At 42.7% G+C, this 19,310-nt stretch overlaps 1 protein-coding gene across 2 annotated transcripts in view; it reads right to left on the bottom strand.

Moving 5' to 3' along the window:
- CLRN1 (clarin 1) overlaps positions 1 to 19,001 on the bottom strand; it is a 44,803-nt gene extending 25,802 nt beyond the window's left edge. For both annotated transcript variants that reach the window (XM_068984956.1, XM_068984958.1), the window contains exon 1: positions 18,749 to 19,001. In XM_068984956.1, coding sequence (XP_068841057.1) covers positions 18,749 to 19,001 — 253 coding nt within the window. The remainder of the gene's footprint in view (positions 1 to 18,748) is intronic.
- Between the last annotated feature and the right edge of the window lie 309 nt (positions 19,002 to 19,310).

Below are 19,310 nucleotides of genomic sequence, written 5' to 3'. Positions count from 1 at the left end.
ATCAGATAAGTAATTCACAAATATTTTCTCTGAGTTTGCGGTTTGTCTTTTCATTCTCTTATCAGTGTCTTTCGAAAAGCAGTCCTTATTTTTAAGAATTCCAATTTATCATTTTTTTCTTTTATATATCATGTTTTACATGTCAGATCTAAGAAGTCTTTACCCAATGCAAGGTCACAAATAATTTCCCCTATGTTTTCCTTCTAGAAATTTTTTAGTTTTAGGTTTGCAGTTAAGTCTATGATCCATTTTGAGTTATTTTTTTGTGTATGGCCAAGGTTAAATTTTTTTACATATGAATACCTAGTGTTTCAAGACTTTAAAAGCTGACCATAGACTTAACATATGACCCAGCAATCCTATTCCTAAATGTTTACAATGGCTTTATTTATATTTGCTAAAAACTGGAGACATTTTAATATCCATCAACTGGTGAATGTACAAACAGGCTGTGCCCTGTCCGTAAAATAAGTGACCCCATGGACTACAGCCTGCCAGGATCCTCTGTCCATGGGATTTCCCAGGCAAGAATATTGGAGGGGGTTGCCATTTATTTCTCCACAGTAATACAAAAAATGGACTACTGGTATGCATGATAACCTGGGTGGATCTGAAATGTGTTATACTAACTGAAAGTAAGTGTATTCGAAAGGCTGCATATTTTATGATTCCATATAGATGACATTCTGGAAAATGTAAAATGATAAGGACAGAAATGATAAGGATCGTTGGTTACCCAGGATTAGAGGTGGGGGAGGAGACTGACGACAAAGGGGCATTAGGGAAACTTGGGGGGTAATGGAAATGTTCTATATCTTGATTGTGCTGGTATTAACATGCCTCTATGCATCAGTCAGAATTCATAGACCTGTACACCTAAAAAGGATGAAATGTACAGTATGTAGTTATATCTGAGATGGTTAGATAACATCACTGAGTCAGTGGACATGAGTTTAAGCAAACTCCAGGAGATAGTGAAGGACAGGCAAGCCTGGCGTGCTGCAATCCATGGGGCTGCAGAGTCAGACACGACTGAGCAACTGAATAACAATGACAGTAAACCTCACCAAAACAAAAAGCAGGAGGAACAAGGTGTGAAGTGAGTACTGCCTTCCAGATGTGAGTGATAGCCTTGGCAAAGGTGACCATTTGGCATGGAGGAAGGAAGAGCTTGGTTAGAGATGAGAAAAGGAGCGCTGGGCCAGGAGTCAGGCACTCAGGTTCAGGTCCACTCTGGGACTGTGAGCAGGTTAATGGATCCCTCTTTCTCTCTGTAAAATAAGGGTCTCCATGGGGCAGCCTGGGAATGGACCAGGCATTTGAAATTAGGCAAAAGAAATTCAGTTTCAGCTTCTTTTCTAACTCTCTGAACTTTCTAAACCTTGATTTCTTTGAAAAAATAAGACTAAGGAGATTCCCTGACGGTCCAGTGGTTAGGACTCGGTACTTCTACTGTGCGGACCTTTATTTGATCTCTGGTCAGGGAACTAGGATCCCACAAGCTGCATGCTGCTGCTGCTGCTAAGTCGCTTCAGTCGTGTCCAACTCTGTGCGACCCCATAGACGGTGGCCCACCAGGCTCCCCCGTCCCTGGGATTCTCCGGGCAAGAACATTGAAGTGGGTTGCCATTTCCTTCTCCAATGCATGAGAGTGAAAAGTGAAAGTGAAGTCGCTCAGTCGTGTCCAACCCTCAGCAACCCCATGGACTGCAGCCTACCAGGCTCCTCCGTCCACGGGATTTTCCAGGCAAGAGTACTGGAGTGGGGTGCCAGTGCTTTCTCCTACAAGCTGCATGGCACGGCTAATTAAAAACAATAATAATAATATAACTAATCCCATCTTTTGCTCACATCTGTGAGGATTTGATGACATCATGGAAGGAGAACCTAGTGTGTGATCAGTGCTCAGGAGAGGTCTGCTCCGGTGCATCCCTGTCTTAGGCCAATTTCCCCACCGTCCATCTCTTCCCACCGCCTCAAAGACACACCATCTCCTCTCTCTGCCACAGTATCAGTTTCCCCGTCTGTTGGATAAGTCCTATCAGCATACAAATATGCTCTCATTTTTCTCATCTTAAAAAGAAAGTCTCACTTAAGTCCTCCTCCAGCTCTTACCCCCTTTCTCTGTTTCCTTTACAGCAAAAGCTCTCAGGGAGTAGCCTACATTCTCAGGGTCTCCTTCTCTCCACCTTCTCTCTTGAACCCACTGCACTAATACTATTAATACATTTCCCAGGGCAGCAAAGGAGAAGGCAATGGCACCCCACTCCAGTACTCTTGCCTGGAAAATCCCGTGGACGGAGGAGCCTGGTAGTCTGCATTCCATGGGGTCGCTAAGAGTCAGACACGACTGAGCGGCTTCACTTTCACGTTTCACTTTTATGCATTGGAGAAGGAAATGGCAACCCACTCCAGTGTTCTTGCCTAGATAATCCCAAGGATGGGGGAGCCTGGTGGGCTGCTGTCTGTGGGGTCACACAGAGTCGGACACAACTGAAGCGACTTAGCAGTAGAGCAGCAAAGAGCTTCAAGCTGTCAAACCCAGTGGTCCATCTTTCTCCTCATCTTACCCGGTCTACGTTTGGCACAGTGGCTCATTCCCCCTGCTCCTGGAAACACTTTCTTCTCTTGGCTTCCAGACACTGCCATCTCCTGGGTTTGTTACCTCCCTGGCCACCATCTTGATCTGCTTTGTTGGCTCATCTTCATCGCCTGAGTCAACCAGAGGACAACTCAGTTCTTTGACCTCTTCTCCTCTCCCTCTTCGTTCTCCCCCCTAGTGCTCTATACAGTATCATAGCTTTGACCAGAAATACTCTCAAACAGATGTTTCCAGCCCAGACTTCTTCTTGAATCCCCCACTTGTATGTCCTCCAATTACCTACTGAACATCTTGACTGGGGTATTGAGTAGGCATGTCAGTGTGTCCCAAAGTGAACTCAGAATCTCCTCTTCTCACTCTTGCTTCCTTTAGCTTTCTTCGTTTCAGTTGCTGGCAGTCCCATTCTCCCTTGGCCTCATCCTCAATTCCTGTCTTACTCTCACGCTTCGTGTTGAACCCATCAGGAAAACCTGCTGGTTCTGCCTTCAGAGTCCGACTGCGTCTCGCTGTCTCCACTGCTCCTCCTGGTCTAAGCCACCAGTATCTCTCACCTGGAGGACCGCACGGGCTTCCTAACCGGTCTCCCTGCCACCACCCCTCCATCCCCCACTCTGCTCTCAACCTGGTGGCCAGTGGGATCTTTCAAAAGTGAATTGGGTTATTTCAGTTCCCCACTGAAGCCCTTCTGGTGGATTCTCATCTCGCTGAGTATAAGCCAAGTCATTACAATGGCCTACTAGGTCACACACACAAGATCGAACTTCTTGTCAAACCTCTGACTTCATCTGCTACCTGTTTCCTTGCTGGGTGTGCCCCAGCCACTGGTCTCATTCCTGTACCTCAAATGTACCAGAAACACCTCCACCTCCTGGCCTTTGCTTGTACTGTTCCTTTTGCCTGTATATCCCCTAGATAACCTCACAGCCTGTTCCTTCAGCTTCTTGTCTTTACTTAGATGTCACTTTCTCAGGGATACCTTCTTTTTTTTTTTTTTTATTTATGTTTAATTGAAGAATATTTGCCTTACAATATTGTGTTGCTTCCTGCCATACATCAACATGAATCTTAAAGTTGCAGCCCCCTGCACAGTCACCCACCCCCTGAACTGCCAACCCCTTTCCTTGCTTTTATTTTTCTCCACAGCAGTTATCACCATCTGATAAATTGTATATTTTTACTTGTTTGTTTGTTTCCCCCAAAACATGAGGACAAGTGCTTTGGTCTGTTTCATCCACTGCTGTCTTCCTGGCACCTAAGAATGCTGGCAGAACAGTATTTCCCAACTTTTTTTTTCACTATTGCTCCTCACCCCAGGAGTCTTTTTAGACATTTCTCCTAATCGCCCTCCACTCATGAAATTTTAATACCACAGATATACTCTGTATTGGTTTCTGTATTATCTTTGTATGTATACTGTATACCATATAATATACACTTTTTGAAGGAGTAGGGGTTTTTGCTTGCCCCGAAGAACTAATTTTCACCTCCTTAGGGGTTTCTGCTGTTGTGGAGAATGCACGGAGTAGCTGCTGGACACATGTGTGTTGGATGGATATGTCTCACTCCAAGGAGGATGTAGGGGCAGAGCCTGGTTAGCAGGTCTGGGGTTTCTTGGTGGAAACCAGTGATTCTGATGGGAGGGCGTTAGTGCAGCATCTGTGAGGAGGGAAGGATGGAGGGGAGAGGTCAGTCCAGCCAGAGACCCCAGGGCCAAAGGACATGAAGAAGCAGGTTGGCAGTTTTAAGTGTGTTGGGAGTTTCTGGTTGAGAACCAGAATTTGTCCTTTGAGTCAGGCAGTCACTGGTGACCTTAATAGAAGCTGTTTCTGGGGTTAGTGGTAATCGAAGCTGAACTGAAAGAGCTTTTGGAGAGAATCTGGGACAATGTGGAAATAAAATAGTTGCCAAAGGGATGAGAGGAGCTAGTGTGGGTCTTTTTTTTTTTTAAAGAAGTTGAAAGACCTGGCTGGCAACTAGAATGGAATTTCAAATCTCTTTATTAAAAGAAAAATTTTAATCCAACATACTTGGGAGATTGTCAACATATTAGATGGAAACTGATGGCTGTTTAATAATAAGGTTTAAAGTTTGGAATTTGTGAAAGAATCCACCTCAAATGTTAGCATGACACAGCTCTTTTTTGTTGCCAGGGTGGGAGAATGGGGGAAAACAGACTTGCTCTCTCTGTGTTTCTGTTAGTTTGTCCAACACTCCTGCTGTTTATGGAGGGACCTTATAAGAAATGGAAATTAAGATATGAATTTCACCTGCAATCCCATCAACATAAAAAGCAAGCCTTTCATTGTTTTTTTTTTTCTTTCAAATAAATTACTGTAATCATAATGAAGTTCTGAGGTCACATTCTGTTCTTTTTATTCAGGATATAAGCACTCCCCATGTCACACAGATTGTCTTCATAACTACCATTTAGATAACTGCATGGATTTTCCATCAAACTGCTGCCCTGCTGCCCATTAGGTTGACTTCCATTATTTCAGCATTATGGTTACTGCTTCCCATGAACATTTTCAAGTATATACCTTTTTCTTTCTCATTATAGGGGTGGCTGATGTGCAGGAATAACCTTTCTGGAGGCATTCCCAGAAATAGAATGACTTGGGCCAGAATACTAAGAGAACACCATCTAGACATGTAGATACAAGGGAATCTAAAGACGGTGAGTTATATTCTGTAACACTCATGTTAAACTCCTGGTTCAAAGCTCAATTCCTCTTTGGGAAGTCTAGAAAGCAGAGATTTCAGACAAGATATCAAGTTAGAAACAGAGCTAGAAGAAACTAGACGTTGGGTTGACTCTCCTAATAGAATAGAAGGTGTCAGGTCATAGGAGGGCTTCCCTGGTGGCTCAGGTGGTAAAGAATCTGCCTGTAATGCGGGAGACCAGAGTTTGATCTCTGGGTTGGGAAGATCCCCTGGAGAAGGGAATGGCTTCAACCACTCTAGTATTCTTACCTGGAGAATTACATGAACAGAGAAGCCTGGCAGACTACAGTCCATGGGGTTGCACAGAGTCAGACATGACTGAGCTACTAACACATACATACATGCATATACAAGTCACAGGAAGGCAAGGGAACCCACATGGCTGAGCACACAGAGAAAGGCTGTGGGACCCTTGTGACTACAGTCTGCTCTCATGAAACAGCCAAGTAAGTCATAAGTTAACGGCTGGGAGTGAAAACACAGTCACAGTAATGCTCTCCGGAGGAAGTTTACCCTCCTGCCGTCATTCAGTGTGAGGCTCTGTTCCTCAAGCTGTATGTCTTGTCTCTGGACCCCCACTCTCCTTGAGCCTCTGTGGTCTTTCTGCAAAGCCTTTCCCAGCCTTTCCCCCTTCTGTCCCTCTTTGGATATTCCAGATTCCCCAGCTCTTAAGCACCCGCCACACTCCAGATCTGTCTCCCTTAGTCTTATCTGGCTTACAAAAGGCTCAAAGATATCTAGCGAACCAAACTCTTCCATTTCAGAGAGAAAACAGAGGCCATCAGAAGATTTCCCACGTCTAGGTCTACTCCTGGTGCTCTCAGACCCTTTCCCACACTGTCCTTTCTGAATCCATTAACCATCTACCTGTCCCATCTGTCTACAGCCTTTTCCTCCTACTGCTGTATCCCCTCAGCATAGAGTTATACTCAATATCCTCCCACTATATGTACGTACGTGGACACACACACACACGTAGACACACACACACACGCAGACACACACACACACACACACACACACACACACACACACACACACACACACACACCCTAGCCTGGCCTTAGGACTCTTCTCGCCATTCCCTGTCCTGTCTTCTCTGGGTCCTTCCCTCTCCTTCCCTCCTCAGCTCCCACAAGGCCCTTACCTCCCCCTTCCTACAGGAGGACCACTCCATCAAGACTGCTTTAGCGAAGGTCCCCCGTGACCTTCTGGTATAAGATTCAGAGGACCATTTCCATCGTCTCTCATGTGACACCTCTGTTGCTCCCTGGTTGAACATTGCTCACCCCATGGTTCCCCCTCAGCCAGTTCCCGCCCAGTTCACTGACCATCTCCTCTCCTCCCCTTTGCATCTCCCTCCTCTTCTACCTGGAAATAGTAGTGCTTTCTAGAACACATCTTCTTTGGCCTTCTCATTTGATTCTCCTGTCAAGAAGCCTCCTCTTCAGTTGTAGCTCCAACTACCACCTCCAATCTGCCAGGTCCCCCCTCTCTGCCTTTGTCCCAGCCTTGCTCATGACCTCCATATCTGTATAACTGATGGCCGTCTCTTGTTGCTAACCCATACATGAACTCATTAAACATGACCAAAAGTCATTCCACCACCACTCTAAACTGTCCCCTCTGTATTTATCTTGGCAAGTGATCCCAACCATCTAGCCAGTGGAAGCCTGGGGTTCGTCCTCTATCACCAAGTTCTGTTGATATTTGCTTCTGATTATTTTGGGAATATTTGCCCCCCCCCTTCCGGAGAAGGCAATGGCACCCCACTCCAGTACTCTTGCCTCGAAAATCCCATGGATGGAGGAGACTGGTGGGCTGCCGTCCATGGGGTCTTGAAGAGTCGGACATGACTGACTGACTTCACTTTCACTTTTCACTTTCATGCATTGGAGAAGGAAATGGCAACCCACTCCAGTGTTCTTGCCTGGAGAATCCCAGGGGCAGCGGAGACTAGTGGGCTGCCATCTCTGGGGTTGCACAGAGTCAGACACGACTGAAGCAACTTAGCAGCAGCAGCACCCCCTTCCAGCCTTCTGACAATGCTTTGGTTTGGACCTCCAAATCTTGGAGGAACCTTCTGACTATACTCCCTGCCTCTTTCCTCAGTCTTCTAATCTGTCTTCTGTCCTGACACTAACCTACTGAACATCCTTAAATGGTATCCCAATGCCTACCAGATAAAGTTAACCAGTGAAGTCCCTCACATTCTATTCTCTTCTGCTCCAGCCTTACCTTCCTCCTCCTTTTGTCTCTCATGCATCCTCTGCGCTCTGGCCACAGTAGGCTCTTCCTACCTTGGTTCATGCTGTTCCTTTGCTCAGAATGGTTTGTTCAATGCCATCTAGCGATATCTAACTCTAATCCTTACTTTCCTCTGATCTCTCTGTGCCTCGCCCTGACAGATAGTAGTTCTGTTTCTTGGAACTTTGTAAACAAAAGTGATAATGTTGATGACAATGATAATGGGCACGATTACATCATCCATAGTTCTGGTTCTTCCCCATTCTGGGCCCATGGGGATTTCATGTTTTGGCTCCTCTGAGGGCCCCGTCATGTAACATCCTTGGTGTGTGTCAGTTCCAGGTCAGAGAACTTAGTTGCCTGGGTGAGAGCTCTTTGTTACAATCACTGGTAATATTACAGATGGTGACCAAATCCTGGAATGGAACTACAGCTAATCTCTGATGAATATGTACTGTTAGCAACAAATCAATCTTTGTTATTTTTTTTTTTTTTTTTGGCGGCCCTGCATGTCTTGGAAGATCTCAGTTCCCCAACCAGAAATTGAACCTGGTCCATAGCAGAGAAGACCCAGAATCCTAGGTCATCATGGAATTCTAAGTCTTTTGTTGATTTAAACCTATAATATTTGGATTTTATTATTAAAACATAGCCTCGCCCATCTTGACTGAGAAAACTGAACATACAGCTCTTACAAGTGGTCAGTTATTTAAAAACACTTCTGCTAGATTCTTGGCTGTTTAGGAACAAGTACTCTCTCATTCCCCTTGTGTCCTCAGAGTCTAGAAGAGCACTGGAGCACATAAGCACCGATGATCTTTTCAGGGGATGATGAGAGAACGCTTACTCTAACTTACAAAGAATTTATATTTTACATATGAAGTCACATTGTTTTCAATAGATCATTGGAAAGTAATAAGATTTTTTTTAAAAACGCTGTTTATTTTTACTAACTGCCAAGTATGTTCTTTTATTACTTGCCATTAATCCATGCTTTATTTGATCTCTCTAAATGTATGGCTTTCATTTCAGTTGCCTTAAAATTTATTTCATTTCTTTCTCCTGGGTTCTTCTGCTGTATTTTATCCCAAAACCTTGTTCTCTGTTTATCTCTTACTGATTACATCTTTCACCCTGAAATTCTTAAAACAGGACTCAGTAGATCTGGTCTAAGCCTATGTTTAGGCACTAATCAAGAGTATGAGGTGGTTAGAATATCACAATGACCAAAGGAAGAAGAGCAGGAAGCTGGTGGGAAGAGAGAAAAATAGTTAGACATTAATCAAAAGATGACAGGCTGGGAAAAGAGTAGCTTTTGGAATCGGAAAACTAAAAGTGTTAGTTGCTCAGTCGTGTCTGACTCTTTGCGACCCCATGGACTGTAGCCCGCCTGGCTCCTTTCTCTGTCCATGAAATTCTCCAGGCAAGAATATTGGAGTGGGTTGCCATGCCTTCCTGCAGGGGATCTTCCCAACCCAGGGACTGAACCCGGGTTTCCTGCATTTCAGGCAGGTTCTTTACCGTCTGAGGCACTAGGGAGCCCCAAGTTTGAGATTAAGTCTGGTTTTGCCATTTACTGCTTATGATGCTTCAGCTCCTTGTCTGTAAATGTGGATGGTAATAGAAATAAGTTGCAGAACTTTTGAACAACACAATGAGATCATTTATATGGAAGTTCTATAAATTTTACATAATCACTTAAGCATTTTTTTTTAACATAATGAAAATGGCAGAAGAGTTGTATTTTCACCAAGAGTGAGATACTTAAGGGATTTCCCTCATGGTCCAGCAGCGAAGACTCTGCTCTCCCAATGCAGGGGGCCTGGTTTTGATCCCCGGTCAAGAAAATAAATCCCACATGTAGAAACTAAAAAAAAAAAAAAAAGATCCTGAATGCCACAGCAAAGATCGAAGATCCCATATGCCACAACGGAGATCCAGTGCAGCCAATAAATAAATATTTTTTGGAAAAAGAGTGGGAGATTCAAGAGCCCAGTGCAGTATGAGAGCACCGGCGTTTTCAAGTCTCAGGATTGATCTCTGGGACTGGTGGGAGTTAACCAGCCCATCGGTGGAGCCATATCTGTACATTAGGACTTAACATCCTCCCAGAGAAGCCCTGAGATTACATGGCATTCAGATGATCTGTCTTGCAGCTAAGGGTTTTTTGTTTTGTTTTGCTTTGTTTTTCCCCCTGACCTGACAGGTGACTATTGCTGTACATAATCCAAGAACTTCAGATTTGATCACTTATTTGCTCCTTGTCACACTCCCTCAGTAACTGATCTGCTCCCCCTATTCTCACTTCTATTTCCCTTGTGCTGTTCCTTGCACGTTTTCTGATGGCACACCTCTAAAGAGGGGCCCTGATGGTCTTCAGGAGACAGGGAGATGGAGGCCAAGATACTAGCTTTATTTTGATAAAGTGCCGGAGAAGGTGGTTTAGATTGTCCACCCAGTTCCATTGATTGGTTGGCCTCACACTCCCAACACCCTCAGCCCATCAGCCCTTGCCTGTCAGCGAAAGTCCTCCTTCCCCTGGGCAGACCTGGCACCCTGACTCTGGCCAGGAGAAGAGCAGACTCCTGTAACTGGTGGGCCGAGTTGGAAAGACAGAATGCCACTGAGGCTGGGAGCCAAGCTTGCTCAGTTTCTTACTATAAACCCACCATTTAGATCTGTTGTTCCCTCCAAGCCCAGGTGGGTGTGGATGAACTGTGAGACCCTTCCTAGAAATACGCCCGCTAAAGGAATGGAAGGCAAGCATTCCAGCTTGAACTTGACCAGAAAACCTCCCAACTGTTTGGGAACAATACTAAACATGACTTCTCCCCTGCCCTCCTTCTGGTGACCTCGTCCAGCCCTAATATAGAGGGCTCCTGACTTCGGCCTCACCCGATTCTGCCAGTCTCGGCTGTCATCTGCCACAGTACTTCTCAACCTTGGCTATACATTAGACTCACTTTGGGAGTTTCTAAGCCATCCAGTGCTCAGGCCTCGCCTCCAGAGATTCTGATCCAGCTGCTCAGGGATGGGGCTTTGGCATCGGTAGTTTTCAGGGCTCCCTGGGTGATTCTAAAGCACAGCAGGGTTACAGACCACTGATCTAATGGTTTCGGTCTCATCGACCCTATCTGTCTTCATCTGGCCAGATGTAAATTGCAGGTGACACCATCTGTGAAGCTCTCAAAATGAAGCCAGCCTCTGACAATGATGTTAGCAATGGTGCCACCTCTTCTTCCTAGATTAAAGCCGTGGTGGTAGCTTCAGAGGTCCTGTTTTTCTTCTCGACTTGTCCTTCACATGAAAGGGATGTTTCAAAAAGAAGTTGTATTTGGCCCCTTGGTGCTCAGCTATTCATTTTCTTGAAAGGGACTAAGGGGGAAGATTTCTTTCTTCTTACAGAAATGCTCTTTATCTGACTTTTCCCCTCAGCCCGTCTGCAGCCTGTCTTTATGAAAATCCAGTAAAAGACATTCCCTGACATAAACTCAATGCATTCATCTCCTTTAATATCGCTCCGAATCTCACACCCAGGTATTGAGCCAGGCTTCTGATGGCTCCATGGTCAAGGAGAACGAAACCCATGACCCCAGGACTTCAAAGGAAAAGACTCGATGATATGATAGAACCACTTAAAATGCAGTTTTCTCAGTACTTCACCTGAATTTCTCTCAGCTGAACTCTACCTATCTGACTCCAGCCTATGGGAAGCAGCCCCATCAGTGAGTCTTAATCACCCACAGAGGCTGAGGGACGGCAGATGCTTTGGTGCATATGTGTCTCCGATAACAGAACCCATTTAACTGCTCCGAATCCACAGGGTATGATTATGTTGGGGTAATAACTCCCAAGAATGGCTTTGCCACAGTTATAACATGCTGAGAGGGAGCGAAATACGAATCCTGCATAAATTAGTCTGCCAGGTACCGTTAGCTATTAGTCAGTGCTATCAGACCTGTAATAAAAGGGTATCACACCACAGCCACTCTGGCTGTTTAGCTACATGACTGGATGAAAGGCAAATCTGATGTTGTTTCATTTAAATGAGTTTTTTTCAAATCTACTTGCTTTTAGCTTTATGAAATCCCTAATACAGAGATTAAAATGAGCTTTTATTTTTCATCTTTTGAGAAAAGAGATCTTGATTTGTACTCTAATTCTATCCCATTGACTCCTCATATCAGTTTTTGTAGTGATTCAAATGTACCTGCATTTTTTTTTTTTTATTCCTGCTTCTGTTTTGAAACCTGTTCTTGTCACCTCGGGAAGGAGTCTGCCATATTCATCATTGCCGTGGTGAAATAATTATTGTAGTGCAAGTAACTAAGTGGGGCTTCCCAGGTGGCATGGGTTTGACCCCTGGGTCGGGAAGATTCCCTGGAGAAGGAAATGTCAACCCATTCCAGTATTTTTGCCTGGAAAATTCCATGGATAGAGGAGCCTGGCGAGCTATAATCCATGGAGTCACAAAGAGTCGGACACGACTGAGAACATGTACTCACACAAGTAACTAACTTTGAAGATCGAACCATAAACGTTTTCCTTGGCAGAGATTTTTAAATGAATTAACCACAGCTGAAATCAGGTATCTCTGCCTTCAGCGTTAACTATCAACATCAAGGTAGCATAATTATATAACCCAAAGATTAGCCACAAGCATGTGACCTGCTCAAGCTAGATCCTTAAACAGGCGTGGCTTAACTATTTTATTTTTTAAAGGTCAAAATTGGGGCTGAAATATCAGGGCCACTGAAATGTGAAATAAAGAGGCAATGAACGAATTCAAATCTTAAGACCAACTACCATCACTTGGTTATATGAGAACTAGGTCTTGTGAAGTACTAACATAGTGGTTTTTCCTCTGTGAGTTTTTTTCTTTTAAAATAAACTGAAGTAAAGTTGACTTACAATATTATATTAGTTTTAAACGTATAGCATAGTTGTTTTATCTTTTTATAGATTACACTTCATGCAAAGTTATTATAAAATACTGACTACATTTCCTATGTTGTATCTTACTCGTAGTGGGTAACTCAGTCCTCTTCGCCTACTTTGCCTCCACCACCCATCCCCTCTGATAACCACTAGTTTGTTCTCTGTATCTGTGAGCCTTTTTTGGTTTTATTTGCTACTTTTGATTTCAGATCCCACATATAATTGAAAACATATGGTATTTGTCTTTCTCTGTGTGACTTATTTTACTAAGTATAACACCCTCCAGGTCAATCCACATTGTCACAAGTGGCAAGATTTCATTCTGTTTTACGACTAATATCCCATTGTGTATGTAATACGTATCTTTTTTTTAATCTATTCATCTGTTGATGGACGCAGTTTCTGTATCTTGGCTATCCTAAATGATGCCGCTAAGAACATAGGCTTACATATAGCTTTTTGAATTAGTGTTTTTGCTTTCTTTGGATAAATATCTAGGTGTGGAATTGCCAGGTTGTGTGGTCATTCTATTTTTAAGTTTTTGAGGAACCTCCATACTGTTTTCCATAGTGGAAAACAGTTTTACCAATTTACATTCCCACCAACAGTACGCAGTATTTCCATTTCCTCCACGTCCTCAGCAGCCCAACATAGTATTTTAAATAGATGGTGAAACTAAGTCCTGCTTGTACATTTTCCTCATCTCTTTTTGCGTAATGTATGGAGACAGAAGTTGGTAAAGGAATGAGTAGATCAAGAATTTCAACCCTAGGTCTGCTACTTACTGTGATTTTGGGAAATTTTTGTGACCTCTCTTGAGTTTCCACTTCTTCCACTTCTATTTGTTCAAGAGAAGCAGGATCATAATGCCTCCATCTAAAGGCTGGAGATCTTATATGCAAAATGCCTGGCACCCGTGAGACACCCAGTAAATGGGCAGCTGAAACTAGTGTTTTTTTCTTCTGGATTGCCTGAAAGTCCTTGGGGAAGATGAGTCACCCTCAGAGATTAGAAGAGAAGGCAGGATGGGGGCCGGGGTGGGAGGGAGGCTCTAGAAGGAGGGGATATATATACAATTATAGCTGATTCAATTTGTTGTCCAGCATAAACTAGCACAACGTTGTAAAGCAATTATACTCCAGTTTTTTAAACAAGCTTTCTTCTAAGCATGAAAAAAATAAACAAGAAAGCAGAGCAGCATATTATAAGAACAATTTGGGAGACATCCTCCAACAGATAGAGTTCACACACCAGGGTTAAGTTCCACTGAGAACCTGCCACACAGAGTTTCAGAAGCAGCCCCATCCACCTCTATTTCCTCTCTCAGCAAAGCACAGTCAATGATATTACTCGCTGTCAGGATGGAGGGTAATTTAAAGGGAAGGCAGGAGTGTGTGTATGTGTGTGTGTGTATACATATTTTGTTGCTGTTGTTCAGTCACTAAGTCAGGTCTATTTTGTGACTCCTTGGACTATAGCCCACCAGGCTCTTCTGTCAATGGGATTCTCCAGGCAAGAATACTGGAGCGGGTTACCATTTCTTCCTCCAGAAGATCTTCCTGACCCAGGGATTAAGCCTGTGTTTTCTGCATTGGCAGTGGGTTCTTTACCACTGAGCCAACAGGGAAGCCTGTTTATACATATAAGCAAGACTATAATTGTCAAACAAGGCTGATTTTGTGGATTATTTTTTCCAAAGGATATTAGATGTAGTTGTTAGGAAGGAAGCAGAGATAAATGCTCTTGTCCTGGAGTAGCCAAGGAGAACCAGAAGTTCCTTTTCTCAAAATCACCTTTTCTGTATTTCTCACTAATTTGAGGATGATTTCTGCTTAAGTTCTGCCTTTGGGTAAAGAACACCCTTGGAGTGTTAAATATACTAGCCATTCTTCATTTCTTGACATTACCAGTTAATAAAACCAGATTCAGGAAAAAGGAGTTTTGCAGTGAGGATGGAAGAGGAGTTTCTAGGGAAAATGAAGAGGAAAAAATAGAAGGAGGTTGGACAGCCTCTCCTTGCCTTTAGATCTCCCTTTTTCTCTTTCTCAATATTCTCTCTTAATTCCTTGAGGGTTTATGGCTGCTCCTGCTCTTTGGAACTGACTAACCCCTCTCCCTAGGATTCCAAAAGATCCCATTTTTCACTTTCTCCTTCTTTAACCTGTAATTTTCTACACAAAAAGTGAAAGGATGTGACAGGGAAAAAAAAGAAGCACTGACTTTGATAATGAAATTCATCTGGGTCCTCATAAATGGAAGGTATTTCAGAATACTTCAAAAATTAGGTGCTTTAAGCATGAGAGAGCAAAGGCACACAAAATTTGCCACTTCTAATGATGGTGGCTAACATCTGTCAGTGGAAGCTGTGAGCATTTGAAACTAGAAGGGTCATGCAAATTTAAAGCTGGAGGGACCTTGTCTAGAACAGCCAGCCTCTTGTTCTACAGATCATAGAGTGTTTGAACTGAAAGAAATGTTAGAACTCACCTAGTTTCACCTCCCATTTGATAGATGCAAGAGCTGAAAACCGATGAAGTGACATGATTTGCTTAAAGTCTAATCTCCAGCGAGTGGCAGAGTGCTGCCCCCATCCCACATTGCTTATTCTTGATAGCGTCAGTTTACCAAACACTGATTAAGCACCTCTTTGTGACATGCATTGTACTAGTCCTAGTATGAGGGAGCACCAGGATGCATAATAGCCCCTGCCTTCTTAGGGCTCAGGATCTCCTTGCAGAGAAATACACTTCTCAAGAACTTCTAATACAGGTAATGAAAAATAACAGAGTGAGCATCAAGGTCTAGGAAGGAGAGAGGAGGAAACAGTTATTTGGCCGTTAGAAGTTGGCTTTCCCCTTAGCATTAGTAAAGATAGAACATTACTAAAAAAAAAAAAAAAAAAAGAACATTACTATCTTCTAATCACTTTTTTTCCTCAATGGCAGGAAAACAACCTCTCTATTGGCTGAACTGTTCTAATGGGTGAGTGAGGCTACAAAATAGGGCACCTAAGCTACAATGCCAGAGGGGCCCTGCAGGCTGAGTGAAACAGTACAAGTGTACCCTACCCACCTCCCTTCCACCAGACAGTCTTCCCTGACTAGGGACACTAGGAAGGTGTCCCTCCTACCTCCACTGTGCCTGCTTCCAGATGGCAGTAAAGGAAGAGGGGTGAAACAGGCAGTGTTAGCAGAAGGAGGACCGTCAAAGACATTTGCAGCCCCACCATGTGTAGGCAGAGTGATGGGAAAGATACAGAACGTATAGAATGGTGACCAGTAGATCACCTGGAACAGCTGGGATCAGCAGGAGACCACAGGGATAGAGTGCCAACTCTCAGTGATGGTCACAGAAATCCAGAATCCCAACTATTCTACCCCAAAATATGTTTGAGAAGCCACCTTCTTGCTCACAGTAGTTTCAATGCTCCCTCTGCAATCTGGGTCATATGCCTCAACTGGTCAAGAAGCTCTGCTTCTCTAAAATATGAAGTAAGCTAAACCTCTGTTAAGCTTTTTACAAATTTTCAATCATAAGGTCCAAATTAAGATGCTTTAAAAAGTATGACTCAAGTTGCAAGCTACGAAATGCTGTGATTGGTTAAATTTTGTTTTTCTGATTAAAAAAAAAAAATTATCCCATATGTTTTCCCCAGCTCATTGAACTGTCTTGGCAATGAAGAGATCAGCACATCTAGGAATGATTAATGCCATATGATTCTTGAAGATCATATTTTGATAATGCTCTGCAGTGTTTCAAACCAAAACAGAAACCCACCCACACACCCTGAGCTCAAAACTGATACTTTTGGTCTTGACGGCTACATTTAAAGTTTAACCACCATCATTAAAATTTTACAGGTGACATATCAGGAAAAATTAAGCCGACCAGTTGTGCTGCCTTGAAAGGAAAACAGTCCTTCATTATAATGAATGAAATTGTGTGCTACGTATGAATGCTAGTGATCTCCAGAAGATGAACCGCTGACCCATAAATGGATGAGAATCAGCCAGAGCAAACGAGGCAGAAGTTTTCCCAGCATAATTGTGCAGGCTCACAGGGGAGATTTTTGTTATAATTAAAAGAGACAGAGTGGTCAATGGGGAATATTTAATAGGAGTAAACATGACAACATTGCCTAACTATTTTTCTGGTTCATTCTTCATCCCCATGTTATACTGTATGTCTGGGTTTTAAAAGTGACACATATGTTGCGCATAAAAATAATACACATAAACATATAGCAGAACCAAGCAAAAACTCATTTAGAACATGGACACTGACAATGTCCAATTTATTCAGAATAAATCTCCAACTAAATTTGTCCAGTGCAAAATTTTCTTCATTAGGCTGGGGGAAACATTCAGAGACTCACAGGGACTAATGCACTGGTGCGAGGTAGGCAGGGGTATTGTTTAAACCCCGCCAGCTCTGAAACTCCACAGAAGGCAAAGGGACCCACAATTAGAACAACTTCATTATAGGTAGAGCTGGCATAGGACACAGCCATGAAAAATTGCTTCACTGAACTGCAGAGGAATGTGGCCCTGGGAGGAATAAATGAGACAAAATACGCAGAGTGCTTACTGTCAAGTACGTATTTAGAAAATATATTATTGTTTTGGAACATATCCTGTGCTATGAATAAAGTTTATCTTCATTTCACTGCGGAAAATGCAGAGACTCCTGAAAACCCCTGTAGGCTTTCTGCTTTTGTCTAAATTCATTTATGAGATGCTTTACTCACACTTTAGCTTGCCAATGACTCATGGTTAAATCATTTCACTCATCTTTTTTTCCTTTTTTGTCTTTTAATACAGTTGCAATTTGTGTGACATTCTGCTTTGTTCTTACCCCGCACCCCTTGGGAAGCTAAGCAACTCTTAACAGCCGCCTTACCTTAAGGAAATAAAGCCATTCAATAAAAAGGTGGGGATCCACTTCATCCAATCTAGTCAATGATGATTTCTTATAAAGCCGGAGACTAATTCTTGGGGATTTTCTGGAGCCCTGTGCAAATTTCTGTCACTTAATAGCCTATGTGAGTTGAAAGTTGGTGTCCAATGGTGCTAAGAAGTGGTAAGGAATGTTGTGGAAATATAAATAGGCCAGCACTGAAATTTAATTAGACACTGCATATGTTAATAATAAATTCAATTAATTTAGCTTTCCACCTATGCTAGAAAAAAAAATACCCAGCCAAATAATAAGTCATTTTAAATGCCTCAGTTGGTAACCTCCTTTCCTGAAGACTGATTTATGCAGTAATTTACTGGCTGTGTCTTCATAAGATTGTTCCAAACCAGCCCATTTGAAATAATAATAATTTCTGAATGTGTGCTGGGAGAGATATAACAAATGACTTCTTATTAATTTTCATTTAATGAGTTGCCTATTCACATGGTAATTTTTTTAAAATTCTCTTCTTAAGACACACAGGTGGTAAATAGTATGGGTAACGCTTCCATTTCACAAATATCGCAATAGGAAAATCTGTCTCTTATGCTCCACGTAATTCAAAGGTCAGTCAGTGGCAAATTTTCCTAAATAGGTATCTAATTCTTTCTCAGGTAGCATGGCACATTATTTTAAATTTCTATAGTCAGGTGATCCAAATTAGATAAGGAGAAAAGAAAAAATATTTATCAACAGTAAAGTTCCGAGCAGGGAAAATGGGGGTATAGACAGGAAACAAACTTATGTGCAAGGAGTAAAAACAGCTAGAGTTGGTTAAGGAGCTCATGACACTGGTTCTTTTTTTTTCCTTTTAAACTTTTTATTTTTTATTGGGAAATAGCCAATTAACAACGTTGTGATAGTTTCAGCTGAACAGCGAAGGGACTCAGCCACACATATAGATGACACTGGTTCCTTTTTAAAGAACAAAACAAAGATCTTCTCTTACAAATTTCCTATTTCTCCAAGCTCCCCTCTTTTAAAAAAAAAAACAGCCCATAATTTCTTGCATAAATATTAATATTTAAGAATGTTTATCTTTACCAAAAGTTCAATTCCCTGGTAACTCATTAACTGTAAGTTGTCATAAGAAAACTAGAAAGAATGAAATAATAAAAACCAGAAAGAAGCTGCTCAGAAGAGATCTATGTATTTCAGATTGTTCATATCTCTTCAACAAGCCCTGCAATAGACAGGGCAAGATTCTTAAAAATAATTTCTTGCAACACTTGGAAGAGCCTGCCTACACTATTAAATAATTCAAATGGAATAGTTACTTACACGAGAACCGGAAGGGCCTCTTTCCCAGGCCACACTGTCTCATGCCCTCTCCATGGAAAAGCCCATACTGCATCTCGCCCATGAACTTGTCCAGCTCCTGCCCTGAGGCATTGACGAGCAGAGCCCCAGTTTTGCAGAGAAACGTGGCTTTGATCCACAAAGGTGTTCCCAGGGCTGTCACAACTCCGAGGGCACACACGAAGCTTAACATCCCAGCCATGCAAAAAATGACTTTCTTCTGTTGGCTTGGCATGATGAGAAATGGCTCTTACAGGGGTGAGGTTCAGAACTCAGACCTTTGTGACCAAGGAGAAATGACTGCCCCTTTGACTGTATTTATTATAGAAGCTTGAACAGACAAATCCCGACTGAAACAGCAGCTTCACCACTGACGGCATCTCTTGCCAGGTTAAATGTCAGAATCCCAGAGTGGAGGCGGCTTCATCATGCTTTCTTGTTTTTTTTTTTTTTTCCTCCTTTTCTCTGCTTCTAATTTGAAATCTTAAGACTAAGAACCTAGAGATTAAACCTCTTTCAAAGTGCCTGCAAGTATCTGCTCTTC

This window comes from Capricornis sumatraensis, chromosome 1 (assembly GCF_032405125.1).
Source record: "Capricornis sumatraensis isolate serow.1 chromosome 1, serow.2, whole genome shotgun sequence".
NCBI lineage: Eukaryota > Metazoa > Chordata > Mammalia > Artiodactyla > Bovidae > Capricornis > Capricornis sumatraensis.
Note: the sequence above shows the minus strand (reverse complement) of the source record. Positions and strands in the feature narration are given on the sequence as shown.